Source organism: Portunus trituberculatus, chromosome 12 (assembly GCF_017591435.1).
Source record: "Portunus trituberculatus isolate SZX2019 chromosome 12, ASM1759143v1, whole genome shotgun sequence".
NCBI classification, from domain to species: Eukaryota; Metazoa; Arthropoda; class Malacostraca; order Decapoda; family Portunidae; genus Portunus; species Portunus trituberculatus.
Window position 1 is genome coordinate 7,262,339 of NC_059266.1, and position 22,876 is coordinate 7,285,214.

General features: G+C 39.5%; 2 protein-coding genes and 1 long non-coding RNA gene across 12 annotated transcripts in view; 2 read left to right on the plus strand and 1 right to left on the minus strand.

The window, feature by feature from the left end:
• The window catches only part of LOC123502742 (syntaxin-like), a 10,999-nt gene extending 137 nt beyond the window's left edge, over positions 1-10,862 (plus strand). Inside the window, exons 1-9 of the mRNA XM_045251980.1 lie at positions 1-186; positions 2,281-2,370; positions 2,483-2,582; positions 3,611-3,685; positions 4,699-4,875; positions 6,310-6,383; positions 7,213-7,350; positions 8,855-8,965; positions 9,577-10,862. The exon at positions 1-186 is cut by the window's left edge and continues 137 nt beyond it. Coding sequence (XP_045107915.1) covers positions 154-186; positions 2,281-2,370; positions 2,483-2,582; positions 3,611-3,685; positions 4,699-4,875; positions 6,310-6,383; positions 7,213-7,350; positions 8,855-8,965; positions 9,577-9,651 — 873 coding nt within the window. The 5' untranslated portion in view covers positions 1-153 and the 3' untranslated portion in view covers positions 9,652-10,862. The remainder of the gene's footprint in view (positions 187-2,280; positions 2,371-2,482; positions 2,583-3,610; positions 3,686-4,698; positions 4,876-6,309; positions 6,384-7,212; positions 7,351-8,854; positions 8,966-9,576) is intronic.
• The window catches only part of LOC123502743, a 35,828-nt gene that overhangs the window by 4,177 nt on the left and 8,775 nt on the right, over positions 1-22,876 (minus strand). The window contains exon 3 of the long non-coding RNA XR_006674214.1: positions 15,298-15,417. This is a non-coding gene — a long non-coding RNA (uncharacterized LOC123502743). The remainder of the gene's footprint in view (positions 1-15,297; positions 15,418-22,876) is intronic.
• LOC123502739 (gamma-aminobutyric acid type B receptor subunit 1-like) overlaps positions 11,468-22,876 on the plus strand; it is a 32,361-nt gene continuing 20,952 nt past the window's right edge. For 5 of the 10 annotated variants that reach the window (XM_045251974.1, XM_045251977.1, XM_045251975.1 and 2 more), the window contains exons 1-5: positions 11,469-11,676; positions 18,664-18,786; positions 19,004-19,102; positions 21,484-21,618; positions 22,403-22,573. In XM_045251974.1, the coding sequence (XP_045107909.1) occupies positions 11,671-11,676; positions 18,664-18,786; positions 19,004-19,102; positions 21,484-21,618; positions 22,403-22,573 (534 nt within the window). In that variant the 5' untranslated portion in view covers positions 11,469-11,670. The other 5 variants (XM_045251971.1, XM_045251968.1, XM_045251972.1 and 2 more) reach the window with 4 other exon arrangements.

Here is a 22,876-nt window from a genome sequence, read left to right on the forward strand (position 1 = left end):
CGTGTTTGAAGTGCGATTGAAATGTAAGAAGTGAGAGAGAATTTAGTGTGGTTTGGAAATATAGATAGAAAAAAGAAGTTTGCTTTGAAGTGACTTTTTTTTCTGTGTTCTGTGATTGTTTTAAGGAAGTGAAGGAGTGAAGTGGAGTGAAAAATGATACGTGACAGATTAGCGGAACTGAGAAAGGTAAGGATGTAGGTGTTTGACAGAGAGAGAGAGAGAGAGAGAGAGAGAGAGAGATGGTGGTGGTGGTAATGATGGTACAGTAGTGTTCGTAAACCATGAAAGGTCTCTCTCTCTCTCTCTCTCTCTCTCTCTCTCTCTCTCTCTCTCTCTCTCTCTCTCTCTCTCGTTTTTCGTCCTACTTCTATTGTTTTCGTTTCTTTTTCATTATGCTGTCCTTCAGATTTTATTCTCTCTCTCTCTCTCTCTCTCTCTCTCTCTCTCTCTCTCTCTCTCTCTCTCTCTCTCTCTCTCTCTCTCTCTCTCTCTCCTAATCTGAACCAGTTTCTTTACCGATATGAATATGAATCTTACGTAACACACACACACACACACACACACACACACACACACACACACACACACACACACACACACACACACACACACACACACACACACACACACACACACATACACACACACACTCTTTTTTTGCACATTCTTAATTGGATACAGAACAAATAAACCTTCGTATAGAATTTCACAACCTGAGATGCACCACTTTTGTTTGTTTGTTTATGTTTTCTTCTATGTTTTTTTTCTATCTTCTTCTGAAACATGATGGTATTTTAACCCATATCCGTTTGACAGTGTTTTTTTTTTCTTCCTTTCTCTCTTTTTCTCTTCCTCTCTTTCTTTTTCTCTTCCTGTCCGTTTTTGTTTTTCCTTTTTTTTTTTTGTATTTTTAGGTGTTTTGAAATGTGTGTGTCGCGTCTCGATTTATTCTTTCTTTCTTTCTGTGTGTGTGTATGTGTGTGTGTGTGTGTGTGTGTGTGTGTGTGTGTGTGTGTGTGTTATTCTGTGTGTTCACTGACAAATTCACTGACACACACACACACACACACACACACACACACACACACACACACACACACACACACACACACACACACTTCTTCGTATTTTTCTGTATATAATTCGTATTAATAATCAAACACACACACACACACACACACTCTCTCTCTCTCTCTCTGACTCAGGCACAGTGATGTAGTGGTCGTGTCCCTGTGCGTGTTTTTATATACTACTTGTCAGAGTGTTCTCACTCAGAAAGACCCACTGAGCTGCCACGACAAAACAAAAGACACACAAGGATTACTCATATTTGGGGAAGTGACATGAAGCTTCCCTCCTGGAACAGTTCTAGTCATAGGAAGGGGGAACACAGAAGCAGGCAGAGAGCTTTAGAGTTCGTCCGCCAAGGGAAGCAACAGTGTCAATACTGGTCATGCATCAGGGAGGTGGGCAGAACAACGGGGATTCTATTGTAGCTGAAGTTGTCACTGTCACCTAAGATACAACGTCAATGTATCTTTCACCTTCACTATTGCTAAAGCTGTCACTGATACAATACACTAAGTAACACATCCCTCCATCCTGCACTGCTGCTCCCTGTGACACTTGCTTTGCCACGTGACTACCTAGTGCACTGCTGCTCAAGGTGTCACAGTTAGCCCTGCACGAGAGGCCTCAAGTGACCACCATCGCGGCAGTCACTGCTACACTGTTACAGTCGCCTCCCACAGGCTGCAATGGAGCCTGTCACACGAGGCCAACCCGGCTGCCCGGGCAAGTACCCGCCAGTGCATGGTGCCCGACACTGCCGGCGGCGCGCTCTTCCACCAGTGGCGGGCACTCACTAAGAGCCACTATTGTAAAGGACAGCCGCAGAGTGACGCCACTGTCATTACGGTGTCAGTGTCAGGCCACGTTTTGCGAGGATCAGACGTCAACAAAGGCGGGCGACAAGTACATCAGACAGTGAAAGTGTTCACTGATCACCGAACACTTTGCTTTACAACACACACAAAATAAACAACAACAACAAACGCCTAACAATTTCCGATCCATCCACTGAGTATGACACCAGCAAGACTGAAACACTGTGACTCTTGTGTCCTAAAACTTCAATCGGTCTTTTCACCACTTTCTTTCCTCCATCTTCCGGCGCCTTCCTCTTCCTTCACTCAGTGCATCACTACTCCTTCATGAGTCAGGGCACACGTCACTGCACCAGTCACTGCCACACGTCAGGTCACCGCATTGTATTTCCAGGCTCAGGATGACCTGGACGAGGGTGCCACGGTGGAGCTCAAGGTGGAGATCACGGCGGAAGAGGCCTCCAGGAACCGCTTCTTCTCTCAGGTCAGTCAAGGTCACAACGCGAGGTCACATACAATCACAATAAGAGAATATGTCACGTGTTTTTTGTTCTTTCTTTTCAACGAGTCATTATTCTCTCTCTCTCTCTCTCCAGATCGAGGAGGTGACGGAGGGAATAAGGAAGATTGAAGCCGCAGTGAACCAGGTTCGAAAGAAACACAGCGAAATATTATCCTCCACCGACAGTGATGATGGTAAGAGTAGTAGTAGTAGTAGTAGTAGTAGTAGTAGTAGTAGTAGTAGTAGCAGTAGTAGTAGTAGTAGTATTTGTAGTAGTAAACAGCTCAACAATCTTTCCTCCGTCTTCTCAATAACACAATTTTTCTCACAATATGCAAGTCAGTAGTCCTTGTAAACATTCTCATAAGGACCAAGGTGTCTGCTGCTGCTCCTCCTCCTCCTCCTCCTCCTCCTGTGTTGAATATTAATTTGTGTCAGTGAATTATCTATACGAATATGTGATGGCTGTAAATTTATATAGCTAAGTTAATGGAAAAATTGTGGTAGTAGTAGTAGTAGTAGTAGTAGTAGTAGTAGTAGTGGTGGTAGTGGTGGTGGTGGTGGTAGTAGTAGTAGTAGTAGTAGTAGTAGTAGTAGTAGTAGTAGTAGTAGTAGTAGTGGTGGTGGTGTCACGTCCGGTGCTACACTTACATACATACATACGCATATATATATACATAGGAAACGGTGCCCCTTAATCTGATGTTATCCTTTTCAAAATGTCATTGTCAGAAGTCACTGTCACTGTCATCATCGTCATTATTATCATTATTGACATCATCATCATCATCATCATTATCGTCACTATCATTATCATTATCACCATCGTCGTCGTTGTTTTAGAATTTTCATTACTACTACAACTACCATTACTACTATAACTACTACCACTACCACTACTATCACTACTACTACTACTACTACTATTACTACTACTACACAGCGGAACAGAATTTAAATGTATGACTTTCTTTTTTTCTCTTTCTTCTCTTCCTTTTTTCATTTATTCCTTTATTATTTTGATTAACTATTCACATCACACAAAAAGATACTCTCTCTCTCTCTCTCTCTCTCTCTCTCTCTCTCTCTCTCTCTCTCTCTCTCTCTCTCTGGCGGTCAAGCTGTCAACAACACGTAATATTTTCCTCCCAGTGTTATGAAGGTGACGAAGGAATGAAGTAAATAAAAGCCAGTGTTTCGAATTACTGTTTTTCCTTCACAGGGATCAAGAAGGAGCTGGATGACCTCATGGCGGACATCAAGAGAACAGGAGCCAAGGTCAACGCCAAACTGAAAGGTGAGTCAAGTCAGAGGAGGTCATGAGTCGAGGAAACTGATACACACACACACACACACACACACACACACACACACACACACATAGAAACACAGTCTTACTCTTTTCTACATCCTAACACCTCTAATGCATTCCTCAACACACTCGGACCGTCTTACGCACTCCTCTACATCCAAAAACACATTCTGAACAGTAAACACACAAAAAACCCATTAACACACTTTTTTTCACACCCAAAAACACAAACTTCATCCTAAAACACTACAAAACACATTTCTTTAAACTTGAAACACACTTCAAAACCCGGTAAACCCAAACACTCTCTAACACACCTTTCTAACCTCACAAACACACTCAAAACACCTTTATCTTCATTTAGAGACATATTGACACATTCTAACACACCTTATAGGCCACAAAGACACTCCGACACAGCTTTATCTACACTCAGAAACACCGCAACACAATCTAACACATCCCTCGACCCAACAAATACACTCAGAAACACATTAACACACTCTGACACACCCTTCTACTCCAAACTTACTCAGATACACTATTATTGTCATACAAAAACAGCGTAACACACTCAAACACACCTCTTTACCCAACAAACACACTCACAAACACATTAACACACGCTAACACACTCATGTACCTCTTAAACACGCAGAAACACCTTTATTTTCACACAGAAACACAGTAACACACTCTAAAACCCCCTCTTCCTAACAAACACGCTCAGAAACACCGCAACACACTCGAACACACTCTTCTAACTCACAGACACACAGAAACACCCCCATCTACATCCAAACACACTGTAACACACCCTAACAAACCCCACAACTCCAAAAACACCTTTATCTTCACTCAAACACACTCTAACACACAAACACACAAAACACTTTTATCTACACCCAAACACACCCTAACTACACCTCTAACCACATTAAGTCTCTCTCTCTCTCTCTCTCTCTCTCTCTCTCTCTCTCTCTCTCTTGTGCACGCAGAGATCGCCCCGCAGGATGTAGACAAGGAGGACAGGTTCGGCGCGGACATACGGATTCGGCGCTCCCAACACGCGGCGGCCACCAGGCAGTTCGTGGAGGCGATGACGCAATACCACCACGTGCAGGAGGAGTACAGGGACAAATGCAAGGACAAGATACACAGGCAGCTACGGATTAGTAAGTGTTCTGAGGGGTCTGAAGGCTGAATCACTAGGGAAGTTTTAACCTCCAGTACCATGACGCGTTTACATATTCATTCTGCTTACTGTTTGGTGATTTGACACAGCTTCAGAAACTTATTTGGGGATGAAAATACTGAAGACTCCAGCCATTAATCTTCTGACCTCCATAGACTCTTCTTAATGTAAATGAAATCGTCTAATCGCAACCAAAACTCATGGTAAAAATGCGTCCCAGTACTGAAGGAGTTAAAAAGTGTTTGTAATGAAGGAGCCAAAAAGGTAAAAATTTCGTTAATCTTTCACTAAAAACACTAACTGCATCTTTAAAAACCCACGACTATTTGTAAAGAGCGCAAAGATGACAAGCAGCTTTCTAAGATTGTTTTTCTAGTTAAGGAGGTGGAAATCTCTTTAATCTGTCACTAAATCCTAAAATCAACCTTTAAGAACCGTATCACTTCCCCACGACAATTTTCAAACACCGCAAAGATGATTAGCAGCGTTTTTAAGAGTGTTTTTTTAGTTGATAAGGTAGAAATCTTTAATCTGTCACTAAAACACTAAATGCATTCTTAAACCTCGTGTCACATCACCATGACTATATTCAAAGGCCGCAAAAATAAGTAGCAGCGTTAAGAGTGTTTTTCTAGTTGAAAAGGTAGAAATCTTGCTAATCTGTCACTAAAACGTTAAGTTAAACCAAGAAAACCGTGTTACTTCACCACGACTATATTCAAACAACAAAGATGATTAGTAGTGTTCTTCAGAGTGTTTTTGTAGTTGATAAGGTAGAAATCTCTTTAATCTGTCACTAAAACACTAAATGCATTCTTAAAAAATCGAATAACTTCACCAGGACTATATAAAGATAACCAGTAGTGTTCTTCAGAGTGTTTTTGTAGTTAATAAGGTAGAAATCTCTTTAATATGTCACTAAAACACTAAATGCATTCTTAAAACTCGAGTCACATCACCAGGACTATATCTAAAGACCGCAAAGATAACCAGCAGTGTTCTTCAGAGTGTTTTTGTAGTTAATAAGGTAGAAATCTCGTTAATCTGTCACTAAAACACTAAATGCATTCTTGTCTCTTCACCACGACTATATCCAAACACCACAGAGATGACTAGCAACGTTCTTGAGAGTATTTACAAGTTAACAATGTAGAAACCCTGGTAATCTGCCACTATAACACTAAAAAAACATCCTCAGAAACTCACGTCACTTCAACTGCAGCTATTGAAAGTCGGAAAGGAGCAGGGCAGAAGTGTCTCAGAATATACGCTTCTGTCTGAGCTCGTAACAATAACAGATGAATAATAACAACACAAACATGTCCAGCTATGTGTAAACCAAGCCGGCAGTCACTTACGGAGCGGCTGAGATCTATACCAAGGCTGGAAAATAATGATAACCACACTTTTTCAGCCGGCAAGGACCCCACGGAGGAGGAACTGGACGAAATGCTGGAGAAGAACAACATCGACATCTTCACACAAGGAGTTAGTATAAGAGCAGTGTTCCCTTGTACTTTTTCTAACCCACAAGACATCGTAACATCGTATTCTGCCTCTCTGCTCTCTCAACACGATCTTCCAAGGCCATATAGATGTTTATCAGGGTTTTTAAGAGTGTTTTTCTTGTCAACACTGTAGAAACCTTGTTAATCCGTCACTAAAACGTAAAAATATCCTTAAAAAGACGGATATTTTTAATCTTCTCTGCTTTCTCTCACTGCTACTAGTTTTTAAAAGCCACAGAGATGTTTTGGAGGGATCTCAAATGTTTATCCTGTTAATACTGTAGAAATATTGTTAATCTGTCACTAGAACTGTAAAAACGCTCTTAAGATCACGTGTAGCTTATTAAAAAGGCTGATTCTCTTAACACTCTTGCACACACACACACACACACACACACACACACACACACACACACACACACACACACACACACACACACACACGTACCTCATCACCACCACATCTCCGGAACTCAATTAGCCCACGTTTTCTTTGCATGTTTTAAATTTTTTCACAGGGGAGACAATTGTATTTGACTTTTCCCCTTAATTTTGTATCCTTTTCTCTTTCTTTCTCGCGTAAAATTAACAAATCTGTTAACTAAATGGCCAACTATTACAGCTACTACCACCTCCACTACTACCACTACTACTACTACTACTACTACTACTACTACTACTGCTACCACTACTACTACTACTATACTCTTACTGCCGCAAAACATGAAAACATCACAAGAGCTAACCTAACTCAACCTAACCTAACCTACTACTACTACTACTACTACTACTACTAACTCCTGCCGCAGATCATGATGGAGACAGCACAGGAGCGGCAGCGGTTGGCAGACATTGAGGAACGCCACCAGGAGATAATGAAGTTAGAGAATTCCTTGCGAGAACTGCACGATTTGTTTATGGACGTGGCAGTGTTAGTGCAGAGTCAGGTAAGATAGAAACCCATGGGGCTGTATATTCTGAAACGCTTTGCCATTTTACCACGACTGTTATCAAAGCCCACTGAGACGATTAGCTGTGTTTTCAAGAGTTTTTCGTGTTGATAATGTAGAAATATTGTTAATCTGTCACTAGAAACGTAATAGCGATAGTGAAAACCAATATGACTGAAGTAAAAAAAAGCCTGTATTCTAAAATATTTAGCTCTCTTTCCACGACTGTTATCAAAGGCTACAGAGATAATTAGCCGAGTTTTCAAGAGCGCGTCTCGTGTTGATAATGTAGAGATACTGTTAATCTGTCACTAGAAAAGTAATAGCCATACTAAAACCCTTTGTTATTTAGTATAAAGATCTGTATTTTGAAACGCTTTGCTCTCTCATCACCACTATTTTGAAAAGCCACTACCCGGGTTTTCTAGAGTGTTTCTCTTGTTAATACTGTAGAAATCCTGCTAATCTGTCACTAGAACCATAAAAACACTCTTAAAAACTCGAGTGACTCATTAAAAAGACCTATTTTGAAACGCTTTGCTCTCTCATCACGATGGTTTCCAAAGGTCACAAAGATGATTCACTGGGTTTTTCTAGAGTGTTTCTCCTGTTAATAGTGTAGAAGTCATGTTAATCTGTACCTAGAGCCATAAAAACCATTGGAAATATGTGCAACTTCAACTAGAGCCTTATGAAAGTAGTAGAAATGCGTCGTGGAAATATTTTAGAATGTAATCGTAACAGTAACACACTCTCAACCCTCAACCGTACCTCTGTCCAACCTTCCATTAAACTTCCCCACGATAACTCACACAGACAATCTTGAGTCCATTCGACACTCACCAACTCTATTTGAAAACCATTACCTTACCTTTCCCTTCCCTTCATAACCTACTACCACCGCCCACCGCCTGCACCCGCCACGCCCTTGTAAATAATAGCAACAAAAGCGTCGGGAACAAAACAATGAACAGCAAAACAAAAGCAAGGCAGATAAAATGCAGGGAAGCTGTGTCACTTAGTTGTATTTGAGAGAGTAAGCTGGATTGCGAAGAAGAAAAGGGAAAGTACTATTCATAACAATAAAAAAAAAAAAATAGGATGATAAAGGAAGGAAAAGAAAAAAATATATAGTAGCATAACCCTTAACTTCTTCCGTACCATGACGCGTTCGCATATTCACTCTGCTAACTATTTGGTGATTTTATACAGCTTCAGAAACTCATGTGGGGGATTAGAATAGTGAAGTCTGTGGCCATTAATCTTCTAACCTCCATAGACCCTTCCTAAGATCAATCAAATCGTCTAATCACACCCAAAACCTATAATAAAATGTGTCCCAGTACTGGAGGGATCAAAATAGTGAAGACTGTGGCCATTAATCTTCTGAATTCCATAGACCCTTCCAAATGTCAATAAACTGGCCTAATCATACACAAAACTCGTGGTAAAAATGTGTCCCGGTACTGAAAGAGTTACTGACGGCCTTCCCACACACCAGGGCGAGACCATTGACAACATAGCGGCCCATGTGTGCAGTGCGAAGGACTTTGTGGAGGATGCGAAGGTGGAGACAAGCCAGGCACTCCAATACCAGAAGAGTGCGAGGAAGGTGAGAGAGAGAGAGAGAGAGAGAGAGAGAGAGAGAGAGAGAGAGAGAGAGAGAGAGAGAGAGAGAGAGAGAGAGAGAGAGAGAGAGAGAGAGAGAGAGAGGGAGGGAAGGAGGGATTATTTTATTATTATTATTATTATTATTTTGTTATCTTGTTAGTTAGTGTGTATTCTTACCACCACCACCACCAACCATCACCACTTCTACTACTACTACCACCACCACCACTACTACTACTACTACTACTACTACTACTACTAATATCACCAATACCACTATTCCTACTACTAATACTTCTACTACTACTATTACTACTACTACTACCACCACCACCACCACCACTACTACTACTACTACTACTACTACTACTACTATCACCAATACCACTATTCCTACTACTACTACTACTTCTACTACTACTACCAACACAATTTACTACTACTACTACTACTACTACTACTACTACTACTACACCATATCACCACCACTGCACCACACCACACCAGTAACACCAATAACCAACACCAATGGATCACCACATCACCACTACATCACAATAATAATCACCATCATCACCACCACCATCACCACCAATTTCTTTTTCACTTCAGAAAATGATAATCTGTGGCATCATCGGTGTGGTGATCGTGGTGATCCTGCTTGTGGTGATTATAGTGAGCGTCTAGCCATGTCAGGTCACCAAGTTAAGGTCACCACACCACCTGGATCACCGAGAGGTCAGAAAGTCACAAGGACACTGAGGTCAAGAGTTACCTGGTTTAAATTCATCAAGTCAGTTACCAGGTTAAGGTCACTAGGTTAAGGTCACCAAGTTAAGGTCACTAGTCAAGGTCAATATTCACGGGGTCTCCAGATCATAAAGGTTACAAGCAACAGAGGTCACCAAGTCAAGGCCACAAAGTCAAGATGGTCACAAGCCACGAGGTCACCAAGTCAAAAAGGTTACCAAGTCAAGAAAGTCACCAGATCAAGAAGGTCACCAAGTCAAGGTCACCAGGTCAAGAAGATCACCAAGTCAAGAAGATTACCAAGTCAAGATGGTCACCAAGTCAAGACGGTCACCAAGTCAAGATGGTCACCAAGTCAAGACGGTCACCAAGTCAAGATGGTCACCAAGTCAAGACGGTGACCAAGTCAAGACGGTCACCAAGTCAAGACGGTCACCAAGTCAAGATGGTCACCAGGTCAAGAAGGTCACCAAGTCAATAAAATCACCAATTTCTAAAGGTCACAAGCCACAAAGAATCACTAGTCATGAAGGTCACCAAGTCACCAAGTCTCACAAATTAAAAAGGCCACCATTTCTTAAGATCACCAAGCTCAAGGTCACCAGGTCAAGTTCCAGTTCAAGATCACCAGGTCAATCACAAACTAAATGGGTCACCAAATTAACAAGGTCACTAGGAACAAGATAACCAATAAATCACCAAGACAGAAAGGTCATCAGGTCAATGAGGTCACCAGGAAGGATAAAATGAACGAGTCTCCAAGTTAAGGTCAATAGGAACCCCAGAATCTACTAGGTCAAATTCACCATGTCAGTAGGTCAAATGATAAGGTCACCAGGTCAGGTCACCAGGTCAGGATAGATAACAGGTATCTTAATTGATGTATTTAAAAGGTTGTCTTTCATAAAATCACACAAAAAGAAAAAAAAAGGTCAAATATTTGTGATTATAATGTATATATGATTATTTATTTACACAATGAGATTTTTCCCTTTTATTCATTAAGTTACAACAATGGTGCTCACTTTTCTCGTTATTTTTTTCTTATTTTTTTCTTATTTCTATTATTATTATTATTCAGTGTGTATCTTTTTTTTTTATTAAGTTTGCCTTGTTATTTATTTTTACCATTTTCTTTCTTTTATTTCTCCTTCAGTATAACAATTGGTTCTTGTTTCGTTTTCTTTCCGTTTTCTTTGTCTGTATTCATCTATTTTATTTTTTACGTCTTTTTTCTTCAACTGGAAAGAAAAATATTAAGTGAATAAACAAAATACTGAAGGATTATCTGCTTTATGGATCTGATGTTACCACTACTACTACTACTACTACTACTACTACTACTACTACTACTACTACTACTACTACTACTTCGTGTGGTTAAAATACATTTGTAAATAATAGATAATAAATGTTTTTTGTTGAAGATTATTACATTCACTTCCCTACAATAATAATAATAATAATAATAATAATAATAATAATAATAATGGAAGAGAGAAAGGGGAAAGAAATAAAAAGAAAGACAAGGAAGGAAAGGAGAGGAGAAAGAACGAAAAATCAGAGAGAGAGAGAGAGAGAGAGAGAGAGAGAGAGAGAGAGAGAAAGCTCCACGCAAACTCTATCCTTACAATCAATAGCATCTCCCTCCCTCCTTCTCTCCCTCCCTCCCCTTTTCCTTCACTCCGCCACCACCACCACCACCACTAGAACCACGCCACACACACCACAGACAATAACACCACCACCACACCATCACACACCACACACCCTTGCCACACACACCACCACGCCCCAGCACCGTGAAGCACACACCCACGGGGGAAGAAGAGGAAGAGGTGGAGAAGGAGGAGGAGGAGGAGAAGGAGGAGAGAAGAGGCAACCTTTCTCTCCTTCTCTCCGGGTTCCTTCCTCCGCCATGGTTTTCTACTCGGTCACCTGTCCACCTTGATCACCATGAAGGTAAGAGTGAGAGAGAGTGAGAGTGAGAGAGAGTGAGAGGTGATACTCAAGAAGAGACTAAATCTTGAAGGGTTCTCGTTGCTAAATAGTTCCCAGTCAAGTCTCGTCAAGTCAAAAGGTTGTAGTGAAAGTAATGTTGTGGATTTTCAAGGGTGTTTTCAAGGTTCCATTGTGAGTTGGCGAGGTTCTAGTGGAAGTTACTGGGTTTTCAAGGGTGTCTTCAGGATACTACTGTATGTTTATCAGACTCTAGTGGAAGTTACTGGGTTTTCAAAGGGTGTTTTCAAGGTTCCAGTGTGAGTTGAGGTTCTGCGGGATGTTATTGTGGTTTATAAGGGTATTTTCGAGGTTCTGTGGGTTGTTATTTGGGGTTAAGACTCTGTAGTAGAAGTTATTAGGGTTTTCAATGGTGTTGTTAAGATGGTGTGTTTAAGATGTTCTGTGGGACTTTATTTGGGGTTTTCAAGAGCTGTTTTCATGATTCTAATGTGCATAACAGGTTCTAGTAGAAGTCATTGGGTTTTCAAGCGCTGTTTTTTTATGATTCTAGAATGATTAAGAGGCTCTAATGGAAGTTACTGGGATTTTCAAAGGTTTTTATGATTCTAGTGTATTTAACAGATTTTAATGGAAATTATTAGGGTTTTCAAGGTTCAGGTATGTTTAAGAGGTTCTGTGGAACGTTATTTGAGGTCTTCAAGGGTGATTTCAAGATTCTAGTGGAAGTTATTAGGGTTTATAAGGGTGTTTCCAAGATGCTAATGTGTTTATCAGGCTCTACTGGAAGTTATTGGGGTTTTCAATGGTGCTTTCATAATTCATAATACTAAGGAGATTTTAACAGGCTGTAATGGAAGTAATTGAGGTTTTGAAGGGTGTTTTTAAAGAATCTAGTGACAGTCTGATGGTCTCTAATGGAAGTTAATGGGACTTTCAATGATGATTTTTATGATGCATGATTCCATAAAGAGTTTAATGGGATGCAATGGAAGTTATCAGTGTTTAAAAGGATGTTTTGACGATTCTAGTGATGGTTTGATACACTTTCATGGAAGTTATTAGGGTTTTCAAAGGTTTTTTTTTCATGAGTGGCGATTCTAATGGGAGTTTAATAGGCAATGTAGGAAGTTATTGGGGCTATGAAAAGTTGTCTTGACGAGTCTAGTGACCGCTTAACAGACTCTGGTTATTGAGGGTTTTCAAAGGTGTTTTCAATATTCATGCATCACAATTCACAGTAACCCCTTCAGTACTGGGACGCATTTTCACCACAAGCTTGCGTATGATTACTTGATGTACATTGGGAAGTGTCTATAGAGGTCAGAAAACTAACGGCCAGAATCTTCACTCTTTAAACCCCTTCAGTACTGGGACACATTTTTACCACGAGTTTGGGTATAATTAGACGATTTTATGTATATTAGGAATGGTTTTTGGAGGTTAGAAAATTATCGGCCAGAATCTTCACTCTTTTAACCCCTTCAGTACTGGGACGCATTTTTACCACGAGTTTGGGTATAACTAAACGATTTTATTGACATTAGGAAGGGTTTATGGAGATCAGAAAATTAATGGCCGGAATCTCCACTATTTTAATCCCCACATAAGTTCCTGAAGCTGTATAAAATCACCAAATAGTAAGCAGAATGAATATAGAAACGCGTAAAAGGACTGAAGGGGTTAAGAGGAACTAGAGGAATTGAGAGAACTAAGGAAACGAGATGGCACTTTTTTCGGGGACTCTTCGGCAGTGGGGTGAGGGAGGGGGAGGCCTGTGGGGGAGCGGATTGGTTGGTGATGAAGAGAATGAGAAGAACCGACACTCGTGCTTCACAAAGGCTTCACAGGAGTCAGAGTGCTTCATGAACGGTTCAGGAGTCGCGGGAGTGTTTCATTTGGTTTCGTTCTTAGCTTGATTTATTTATCTATTTGCTTCATCATTATTTATCTTACCTTTGTTTATTTATCTATTTACTTCATCTTTACTTTTTATCTATCTTAGCCTTATCTATTTATCTATTTACTTCATCATCACTTATCTATCTATCTTCATTTATTTATCTATTTACTTCATCATTACTTATTTATCTATTTATTTCTTACTAGTCTTTAAACATTCGCTATCTTCCTTGTCCTTATAACATTACCTTCCTTGTGTCCTGTAACCATTAACCCCTTCAGTACTGGAATGCATTTTTATTATGAATTTTTGGTGTGATTATACGATTTTATTTACATTTGGGAGGTCTATGGAGGTCAGAAGATTAATGGCCAGGGTCTTCACTATTTGAATCCCACATATGAGTATCTGAAGCTCTATAGAATCATCAAATAGTAAGTGAATATCGAAAGGCCCTCCTGGTACTGAAAGGGTTACGACCATGGAGCTTGTCACTAATTTCTCAGCAATACTTCTCAACGACAGCAAGTTTTTCATTTTTTTTTATTTTGTTGTTGTTTTTTTTTTTTTTAGTCTTGTTTTTATCATTTTCAAAACATACATAACTTCAGTGTTTTTTTTTTTTTTTTTGCTTATATTTTCTTGTTGGGAGTTTTTTTTTCTTTTTTTTTCTTGTTTTTACGATTTCCAAAACATACACAACTTCAAACCATGTCTTTCTTTTTTTCCCTTCTATTCTTAGGCTCGTATTCTCAAACACTTCTGCGCTTCACCTTCACTGTTTCAAAAGGCTTTATCTGAATTGACACGAGTTTCTTTTTAAGGCATTTTTTACCGTTCTAGAGGCAGAGTGAGAAGATTTTTGCATTAACTGGAGAAACACTCTTGAAAACCCTGCTAGTCATCTCTGTGGCCTTGGAAAACAGTCATGATGAGAGAGAATAACAATTTTTAAGGTGTTTTTACGATTCTAGAGGCAGAATGAGAAGATTTTGCATTATTAACTGGAGAAACACTCTTGAAAACCCTGCTAGTCATCTCTGTGGCCTTGGAAAACAATCGTGAGAGCAAAACGTTTATGAATAAGAATCACAAAGCAGAGACTCAAGTACATCATGTTTTTTTCACCTTTTTTCCCTAAAGATCCGATATTCCAACACTTATTCTCTCTCTCTCTCTCTCTCTCTCTCTCTCTCTCTCTCTCTCTCTCTCTCTCTCTCTCTCGGCACTCCTTATGTGAACTTCAATGCATTTTTCTTTCCAACAATTCTTAAAAGATACGAAACATCTAACGTAAACTTTGAGACGTGATAAAATGGTCATAAAAAGGAGACATACAGAAGAAGAAGAAGAAGAAGAAGAAGAAGAAGAAGAAGAAGAAGAAGAAAAGAAGAAGAAGAAATATAGACCATTCATATAAAGTCATAAAAAAGAGGCAAAAAGAAGAAAGAAAACAAAGAAGAACAACAACAACAACAACAACAACAACAACAACAACAAGAACAAGAACAAGAAGAAGAAGCAGAAAAAAAATATAGACCACTCATCATATCAGTCATAAAAAAAGAGACAAAAAGAAAGAAAACAAAGAACAACAACAACAACAACAACAACAACAACAACAACAACAACAATAACAACAAAAAGACGAGAAAAAAATAACAGACAACCGATAAAATAAACAGAAACAACTTCTTAAACATTTCCCCACTGGGTCGTACCTTGCCCTGCGTGACTTGACGAGGACAGGTGAGGGCGGCACGGCAGGTGAGGGCGGCGCGGCAGGTGAGGTGGGAAGTGCACAGGTGTCAACATCAGTGGGCGGCGTTTTCCGTGTTGCTCTGGGAAGAAAACAAGGGAAGAAAACGGGAGGTTGATATTAACCCCTTCAATACTGGGGCACATTTTTTACATGATTTTTTGGGTATAATTAGACTATTTCATTGACGTTAGGAAGGGTCTATGGAGGGCAGAAGATTAATGGCCACAGTCTTCACCATTTTAATCCCCCACATGAGTTTCTGAAGGTGTATGAAATCACCAAATAATAAGCAAAGTGAATATGGGAACGCGTCATGGTACTGAAAGGATTACAAAGTTGCCTTTTGCCTGCCTATCTCTTTCAGACGATTTTATTTACATTAGGAAGGGTATATGGAGGGCAGAAGGTTAATGGCCAAAGTCTTCACTATTTTAATCCCCCACATGAGTTTCTAGTGTATAAATTCACCAAATAGTAAGCGGAGTGAATATGGGAACGCGCCATGGTACTGAAAGAGTTAAGAAGTGTCTGTTGCTGCCTCTCTCCTCTGCGTGTCACATGGTTGTTTTCCCTGACACTTGTAAATATTGACTATAAATTGGTCTACTCTCTGGGAAGAAAACGGGAAAGAAAATGGGAGGTTAATATTAATAAGTGTGCCTGTTGCCTGCCTATCTCTTTCTCTGCGTGTCTCATGGTTCTTTTTCTCTCTGTCACTTGTAAATGTTGACTATAAATTGGTCTACTCTATATATTTTCTTCTTTTAACATTGTATTATTATTTTTTTATTCTTCCTTCTATTGTTTGTAATGAATCGCTACAATGCCTACTTCTAAAATTCCGTGGTTCCTTTACCTTTGCTCATTTGTAAATACTATAGCTGTTAATTGGTCTGCTCTTTCTATTTCCTTTTTTATCTTTATATTTCATTTATTCTTCCTCGTTGTTGTTTATCAAGAATCGCTCCAGTACCCTACTTCTAATATTTCGTGGTTCCTTCCCCCTTGTCACTTGTCTAGTTGTAAATTGTCCTACTCTTCACATTTATCTTTCTTCCTATTCCTTCTTTTTTTTTTCTTTTACTTGTATTTGCTTGTCATGAATTTCTACAGTACTATTCATTGTCTTTTTCCCTCTGCCACTTGTGAATACTATAGCTGTAAATTGTCTTGATTCTTTATATTTTTCTTAATTTTCTTAGCATTTTTTTTTCTATTCTTTCTCGAAGCTACTTGTCACGAATTTCTACAGTACTATTCAGTGTTTTTTCTCCTCTGCTACTTCTAAATACTAGCTGTAAATTGTCCAACTCTTTATTAATTTTCTTGATTCTTTTTTTCTTATCTTTCTCGTAGCTATGTACTTGTCACGAATTTCTACAGTATTATTCAGTGTTTTTTCTCCTCTGCTACTTCTAAATACTAGCTGTAAACTGTCCAACTCTTTATTAATTTTCTTCACCTATCTTTATATTTCATTCTTTTATATATATATATAGTATTTGCTTGTCACTCATTTCTACAATAGTTCTAATCTTCCGTGGCTACAAATCGCAGTGAAAGCGCTGACTTACTCATTAGTCTGAACATTCTTCACTACAAAACAAACACGGTGACTATTTTTGGACAGCTGAATGACCCTTAGAGCATTTTTCTTTAATTCATGTAGATAGATAGATATATAAAGCAAGAGAGAGAGAGAGAGAGAGAGAGATGAGGAGCAGTGGAAGCGTGAAAGATTGGGAGAGTGATGAACTGTGGCAAGCAAAATTAGATTGTCTGTACACTCATTCACACACGCTACACTTCACCGAGATGAACAAAACGAAGGAAGACAAACAAGACGGAAATAAGAATAAAAACACTCGTTCATCACACAAAATCCAATCACCAAAACAAAATAGAGGAAATAATAATAATAATAACAATAAAAAAATGGTACTGACACATTTATATTGCAACATTCAAGCAACATGTGGCAGCTGCGTGTTCTGCAAAGGGGATGGGGCAGGGAGAGGGTGTGCCCAAGGATACTACACGTTCATTGGTGGACACACGTATCATGCACTGTCCACTTGTGTCACGCTTCCCCTCACTCACTCTCTACACTCGTGATTCGTGATTCTCAGTCTGGTTTAGTGGTGCACGAGTTATATCTTGGATTTTACATGGTGTTTAAAGGGTTTTCAATAGTGTGTAGGGTGTTTGGGCGCGTGTGAGTGTGTTTGGGAGTGTGTGTAAGTGCAATTAATCCCTTCAGTACTGGGACAAATTTTTATCATAAGTTTGGGGTGAGATTAGACCATTTTATTTACATTATTGGGAGTGTGTGATAAATTAACCCCTTCAGTACTGGGACGCATTTTTACCATGAGTCTTGGGTATGGTTAGACGATTTTATATACACTAAGAAGGGTCTATGGAGGTCAGAAGATTAATGGCCAGTCTTCACTATTTTAATCCCCCCTACACAAGTTTCTGAAGCTGTATAAAATCACCAAATAATAAGCAGAATGAATATGAAAACGTGTCATGATACTGAAAGGGGTTACGGGTTATTGTAAAGGTGTTTGGGTATGCTTTAAGAGTTTCTAAGGGAGTTTTAATAGTGTTTAGGATGTTTGGGTGTGTGGGAGTGTGTTTGAGAGGCTGTGTGGATACTTGAGGGTGATTTTGAGTGTGTATGGGTATGTTTCAAGGGTTCCTAAGGGTTTTTTATTAGTTTCTAGAGTGTTTGCGTGTGTTTGTGTGTTTGATAGGGTGTGTGAAGGGTGTTTTGGTATGTTTTAAGGGTTTTGAAGTTATAATTAAGGGTTTCTAATTTATATTTAGGATGTTTGTGTTTGAGTTAGTGTCAGGGAGAATGTGCGAGTGTTTAAGGGTCTTTTAAGGGTCACGTGCCGCTGGTGTGAGAGATGCTGCGTAGATGATGAAGGTAATGAGCATGTAAACAGATAAATGTGTACTATCATCATCATTATCTTTACTACTACTACTACTACTACTACTACTACTACTACTACTACTACTACTACTACTACTACTACCACAACTGTTAACAATGAGAGGATAGAAAGAGTAGGAATAGAAAAAGAAAATAATATAAAGCAGATTTCATCCTACAACAATAACAACAACAACAACAACTACTACTACTACTACTACTACTACTACTACCACCACAACCATAAAAACAAACAAACCAAAATATATCGCACGTAAACAGCACACCACCACTACCACCACCACCACCACCACCACCATCACTAGCACCACCACCACCACCACCATCACCACCCCTCTCACCGCTTCCTCTTTAATCCAGCAGGCGTGGACATGGGTGTGGGTGGTGGCGGGCGTGGCGGGCGTGGCGGCAGCAAAGGACCGCCTGCTGAACATCGGGGGCATCTTTCCCATAGGAGGCTCCGACGGATGGCAAGGCGGCAGGGTGAGAGAGAGAGAGAGAGAGAGAGAGAGAGAGAGAGAGAGAGAGAGAGAGAGAGAGAGAGAGAGAGAGAGAGTGTGTGTATAATTAGCCTTATAATGAAGAATGACTGGAAAGAACATGAGTAAGAGAGAGAGAGAGAGAGAGAGAGAGAGAGAGAGAGAGAGAGAGAGAGAGAGAGAGAGAGAGAGAGAGAGAGTAATCCCCCTTCCCCCCACAGGCCTGCCAGCCCTCCGCCATGCTCGCTATGGAAGACGTAAACTCCAGGCCTGACCTCCTGCCGGGGTACAAACTCAACCTGGCTTGGAACGACTCATTGGTACGACCCCCCCCCTTTCTCCTCCTCCTCCTCATCATCATCATCATCATCCTTCATCTTTTTTTTTCTTCATCTTCTTTTTCTTCGTTTTCCTCTTCCTCCTCCTTTTCTTTGCCTTTTTTTTTTTTTTACCTTGGAACGACTCATTGGTACGACCCCTCACCCTCCTCCTCCTCCTCCTCCTCCATCATCTTCTTTTTTTTCTTCATCTTTTTCTTCGTTTTCTTTTTCCTCCTCCATTTCTTTTTTTTTTTCTTGGAACTACTCATTGGTACGACCTCTCACCTTCCTCCTCCTCCTCCATCTTTTTTTTTTCTTCATCTTCTTTTTCTTCTCCTTTTTCTTCGCTTTCTTTTCCCTCCTTCTTTTCTTTGTATTTTTTTTCTACATGTTTTTTTTTTATGTTTATTTTGGTTCGATAACAATTCTTGAGCTGCTTCTTGTATTTTTGTATTTTCTTGTATTTTTTTTTCTTAACATTTGATACGATATTTATTTCTTCCTTTTTGTCTTCCTTGTGGTCTTTTTTTCTTTATTTCTTTTTTTTTGGTACGATATTTGTGTTATTTCTTCCTTTTTTTTCTTTTACAGTCTCTTCTTTTAACTTTGGTACGATAATTAGTGTTTTTTTCTTAATTTTTGGTACGATATTTGTTATTTCTTTCTTTAATTTCCCTTGTGGTCTTTTTTCTTATTTTTTGGTACGATATTTGCCTTATTTCTTCATTTGTTTTCTCTCACATTCTTTTCTTCTAATTTATGGTACGATAATTAGCGTTTTTTTCTTAATTTTGATATAATTCAGGTATTTCTTCCTTCTTTTTTTTTTCTTATGGTTTTTACTTTCAATTTTTGGTACGATATTTTAGGTATTTCTTCCTTTTATCCTTATATGGTTATTTTTCTTGATTTTAGTACGAATCCTGAGGCATATCTACATTTCTTTTCTTTTTCTGCATTTATCTTTCCGTTTTCCTTCTTCCGTTATTTTCTTTTCTTTTTTTTTTTTTTTTTTTGTAAGAACCATGAACCATTTTTTTCTTTCCAATTCCGTTATTCTCATCCTTTCCTCTTTTTGGTGTCCATTCTTTTTATATTCAATTTCTCCTACGACTTTTTGGTACGACCTCTAAAACAACCTTATAGATTTTAATAGTTAACGACCTTTATAGGCTTCGTTTCTCTCTTTATACATTTAGAAAGACCACCAATTTCCTTATGACTCAATTATTACTATTATTTGATCGTACACACTTAATACGACTTTGCTACCGTTCTTAATATCACTCATACGACTTTAAGTATTGTAAGACGACCACTCAACCTCTCCTTTTCCCCTCATCAGTCCTCTACGACCTTCAAATCACCCACTTTCCTCTCACGACTCTTCAACGACCCTCCTTCTTCTATTACGACTTTGCCACGACCTCTGAACTTCTTTTCTCTACTCTCAAATTACGATCTCAAATTACGACTTTTCTTTTCCTCTCACGACTGCTACGACTACTAAATCTCTCTCGCTTTTATCTCAGTATTCATCTATAATCTTCTACGGCATATGGGGCATCTCACTCACTCAGTTAGGCCTAAATATTTCTTCATCGACCTCTCTCTCTCTCTCTCTCTCTCTCTCTCTCTCTCTCTCTCTCTCTCTCTCTCTCTCCCCTCTTCCCTTTTATTCCCTCATTATCCAGTTTCCCAATTACGTCTTTCATCTTTTTTTTCATCGTATTCTATTTGTATATCGCGTCTGTTTTTCTCTCTCCATCCTCTTTTGTTTTTTTCTTCTTTTTTCTTCCTTTATTTCCTTTGTCATCTCATCATTATTTACCTAGTTTTAATTTATTTCATTTTTCTTCAGTCATTTTTTATTTGTGTGTATTATCATCTTTATCTCCCCATTCTTCTTCTTCTTCTTCTTCTTCTTCATTTATTTAATTTATCACTTCCTTGTTATTTAGTTTTCAATTCATATCTCGTGTTTATTTATTTATTTTTTTTTTCATCATCTTTTATTTGCGAATATTATCATCTTTATTTCCCAGTCATCTTTTTTTTTTTTCTTTCCTTTCCTTCACAATTTCCCAGTCATTATTTAGTTATCAATTCACGTCTCCTAGTTTTCAATTCCTCATCTCTTATTTGTACATATTGTCACCTTTATCGCTATATCCTCTTTTTTCTTTCCTTTTCTTCATTTATTTACTTCATCACCTCATTATTTAGTTTCCAGTTCATGCCTTCCAGTTTTCAATTTTTTTTCTCTCTATCATCCTTCTCTTATCTGTCTATATTGTCTCCTTTATCTCTTCCTTTCATCTATTCTCTTATCATCTAGTTCCCAATTCGAGTCCCCTTACTTTCCCGTGTTCTATTCACAGTGCGAGCCGGGCCTGGGAGCAGCTGTGATGTATGATTTGCTCTACAACCAGCCCACTAAACTGATGTTGCTCGGGGGCTGCTCTACTGTGTGCACCACCATCGGCGAGGCGGCCAAGATGTGGAACCTGGTGGTGGTACGTGTGTCTGCACCACCATCGGCGAGGCGGCCAAGATGTGGAACCTGGTGGTGGTACGTGTGTCTGTGTTGGGAAGGGATTAAAAGGGCTGAGTTTGCTGGTGGTGGTACGTGTGTCTGTGTTGGGAAGGGACTAAAAGGGCTGAGTTGGCTGGTGGTGGTACGTGTGTCTGTGTATCTGTGTTGGGGAGGGACTAAAAAGGGCTGAGTTTGCTGGTGGTGGTACGTGTGCCTGTGTTGGGGAGGGACTAGGAGGGCTGAGTGGGGTTGTTGGATGGGGACTGGAAGGGAGGTGGTTGCAGGTGATATAGGATGGCGGGTACTTACTTATTCATTCATTCACTCACTCACTCACTCATTCGGTCAAAACTTTCCATACACCTTTCTCTCAACTCTTTAAACCACTTCAGTACTGGGACGCATTTTTACCATGAGTTTGGGTGTGATTAGACGATTTTATTTACATTAGGAAGGGTCTATGGAGGCCAGAAGATCAATGCCCAGAATCTCCGCTATTTTATTCCCCACATAAGTTTCTGAAGCTGTATAAAATCACCAAATAGTAAGCAGAATGAATATGAAAACGTGTCATGGTACTGAAAGGGTTAAATCACTCCTTCATTCTCACTCAAAACTCATCCCACACACACACACACACACACACACACACACAATAAACTCCAATCACTCAATCCTCATCCAATCACTCAGTCTTTCGCTTATTCACTCCCATAACCCCGTCACTCCATCACCCTCCTAACCACTCTTCCTACCCTCCCCAGCTATCGTATGGGTCAAGCTCCCCAGCACTCTCAGACAGACAGCGCTTCCCCACCTTCTTCAGGACTCACCCCTCCGCCACCGTGCACAACCCAACGCGTATCAAGATCATGCAGAAGTACAACTGGTCCCGGGTCGCCATCCTCCAGCAGGCAGAGGAGGTGTTCATATCGGTGAGTGTATTCAGAAACTAATTTGGTTCTCTCTCACTGCGGTCGTTTCATCACTAAATATATAAGAATAGCTTTAAAATGCGCGTAGCTTCAACAAGAGGCTTTATAAAGTAGTGGAGGTGCGGCCGAATTTGTTTTAGAATAATGATCTTTTGTGGATGAAAATAACTATCCACTTTTTTTTTTGTTGATATCGGCGAGCGAGTTTTCCAGCTTGAAAATTAATTGAGCTTTTTTTTTTCCTTTTTTTTCATTCATATTAGTGAGCGAGTTTCTGCGTGTATAGAAGTTAATTGAGCTCTT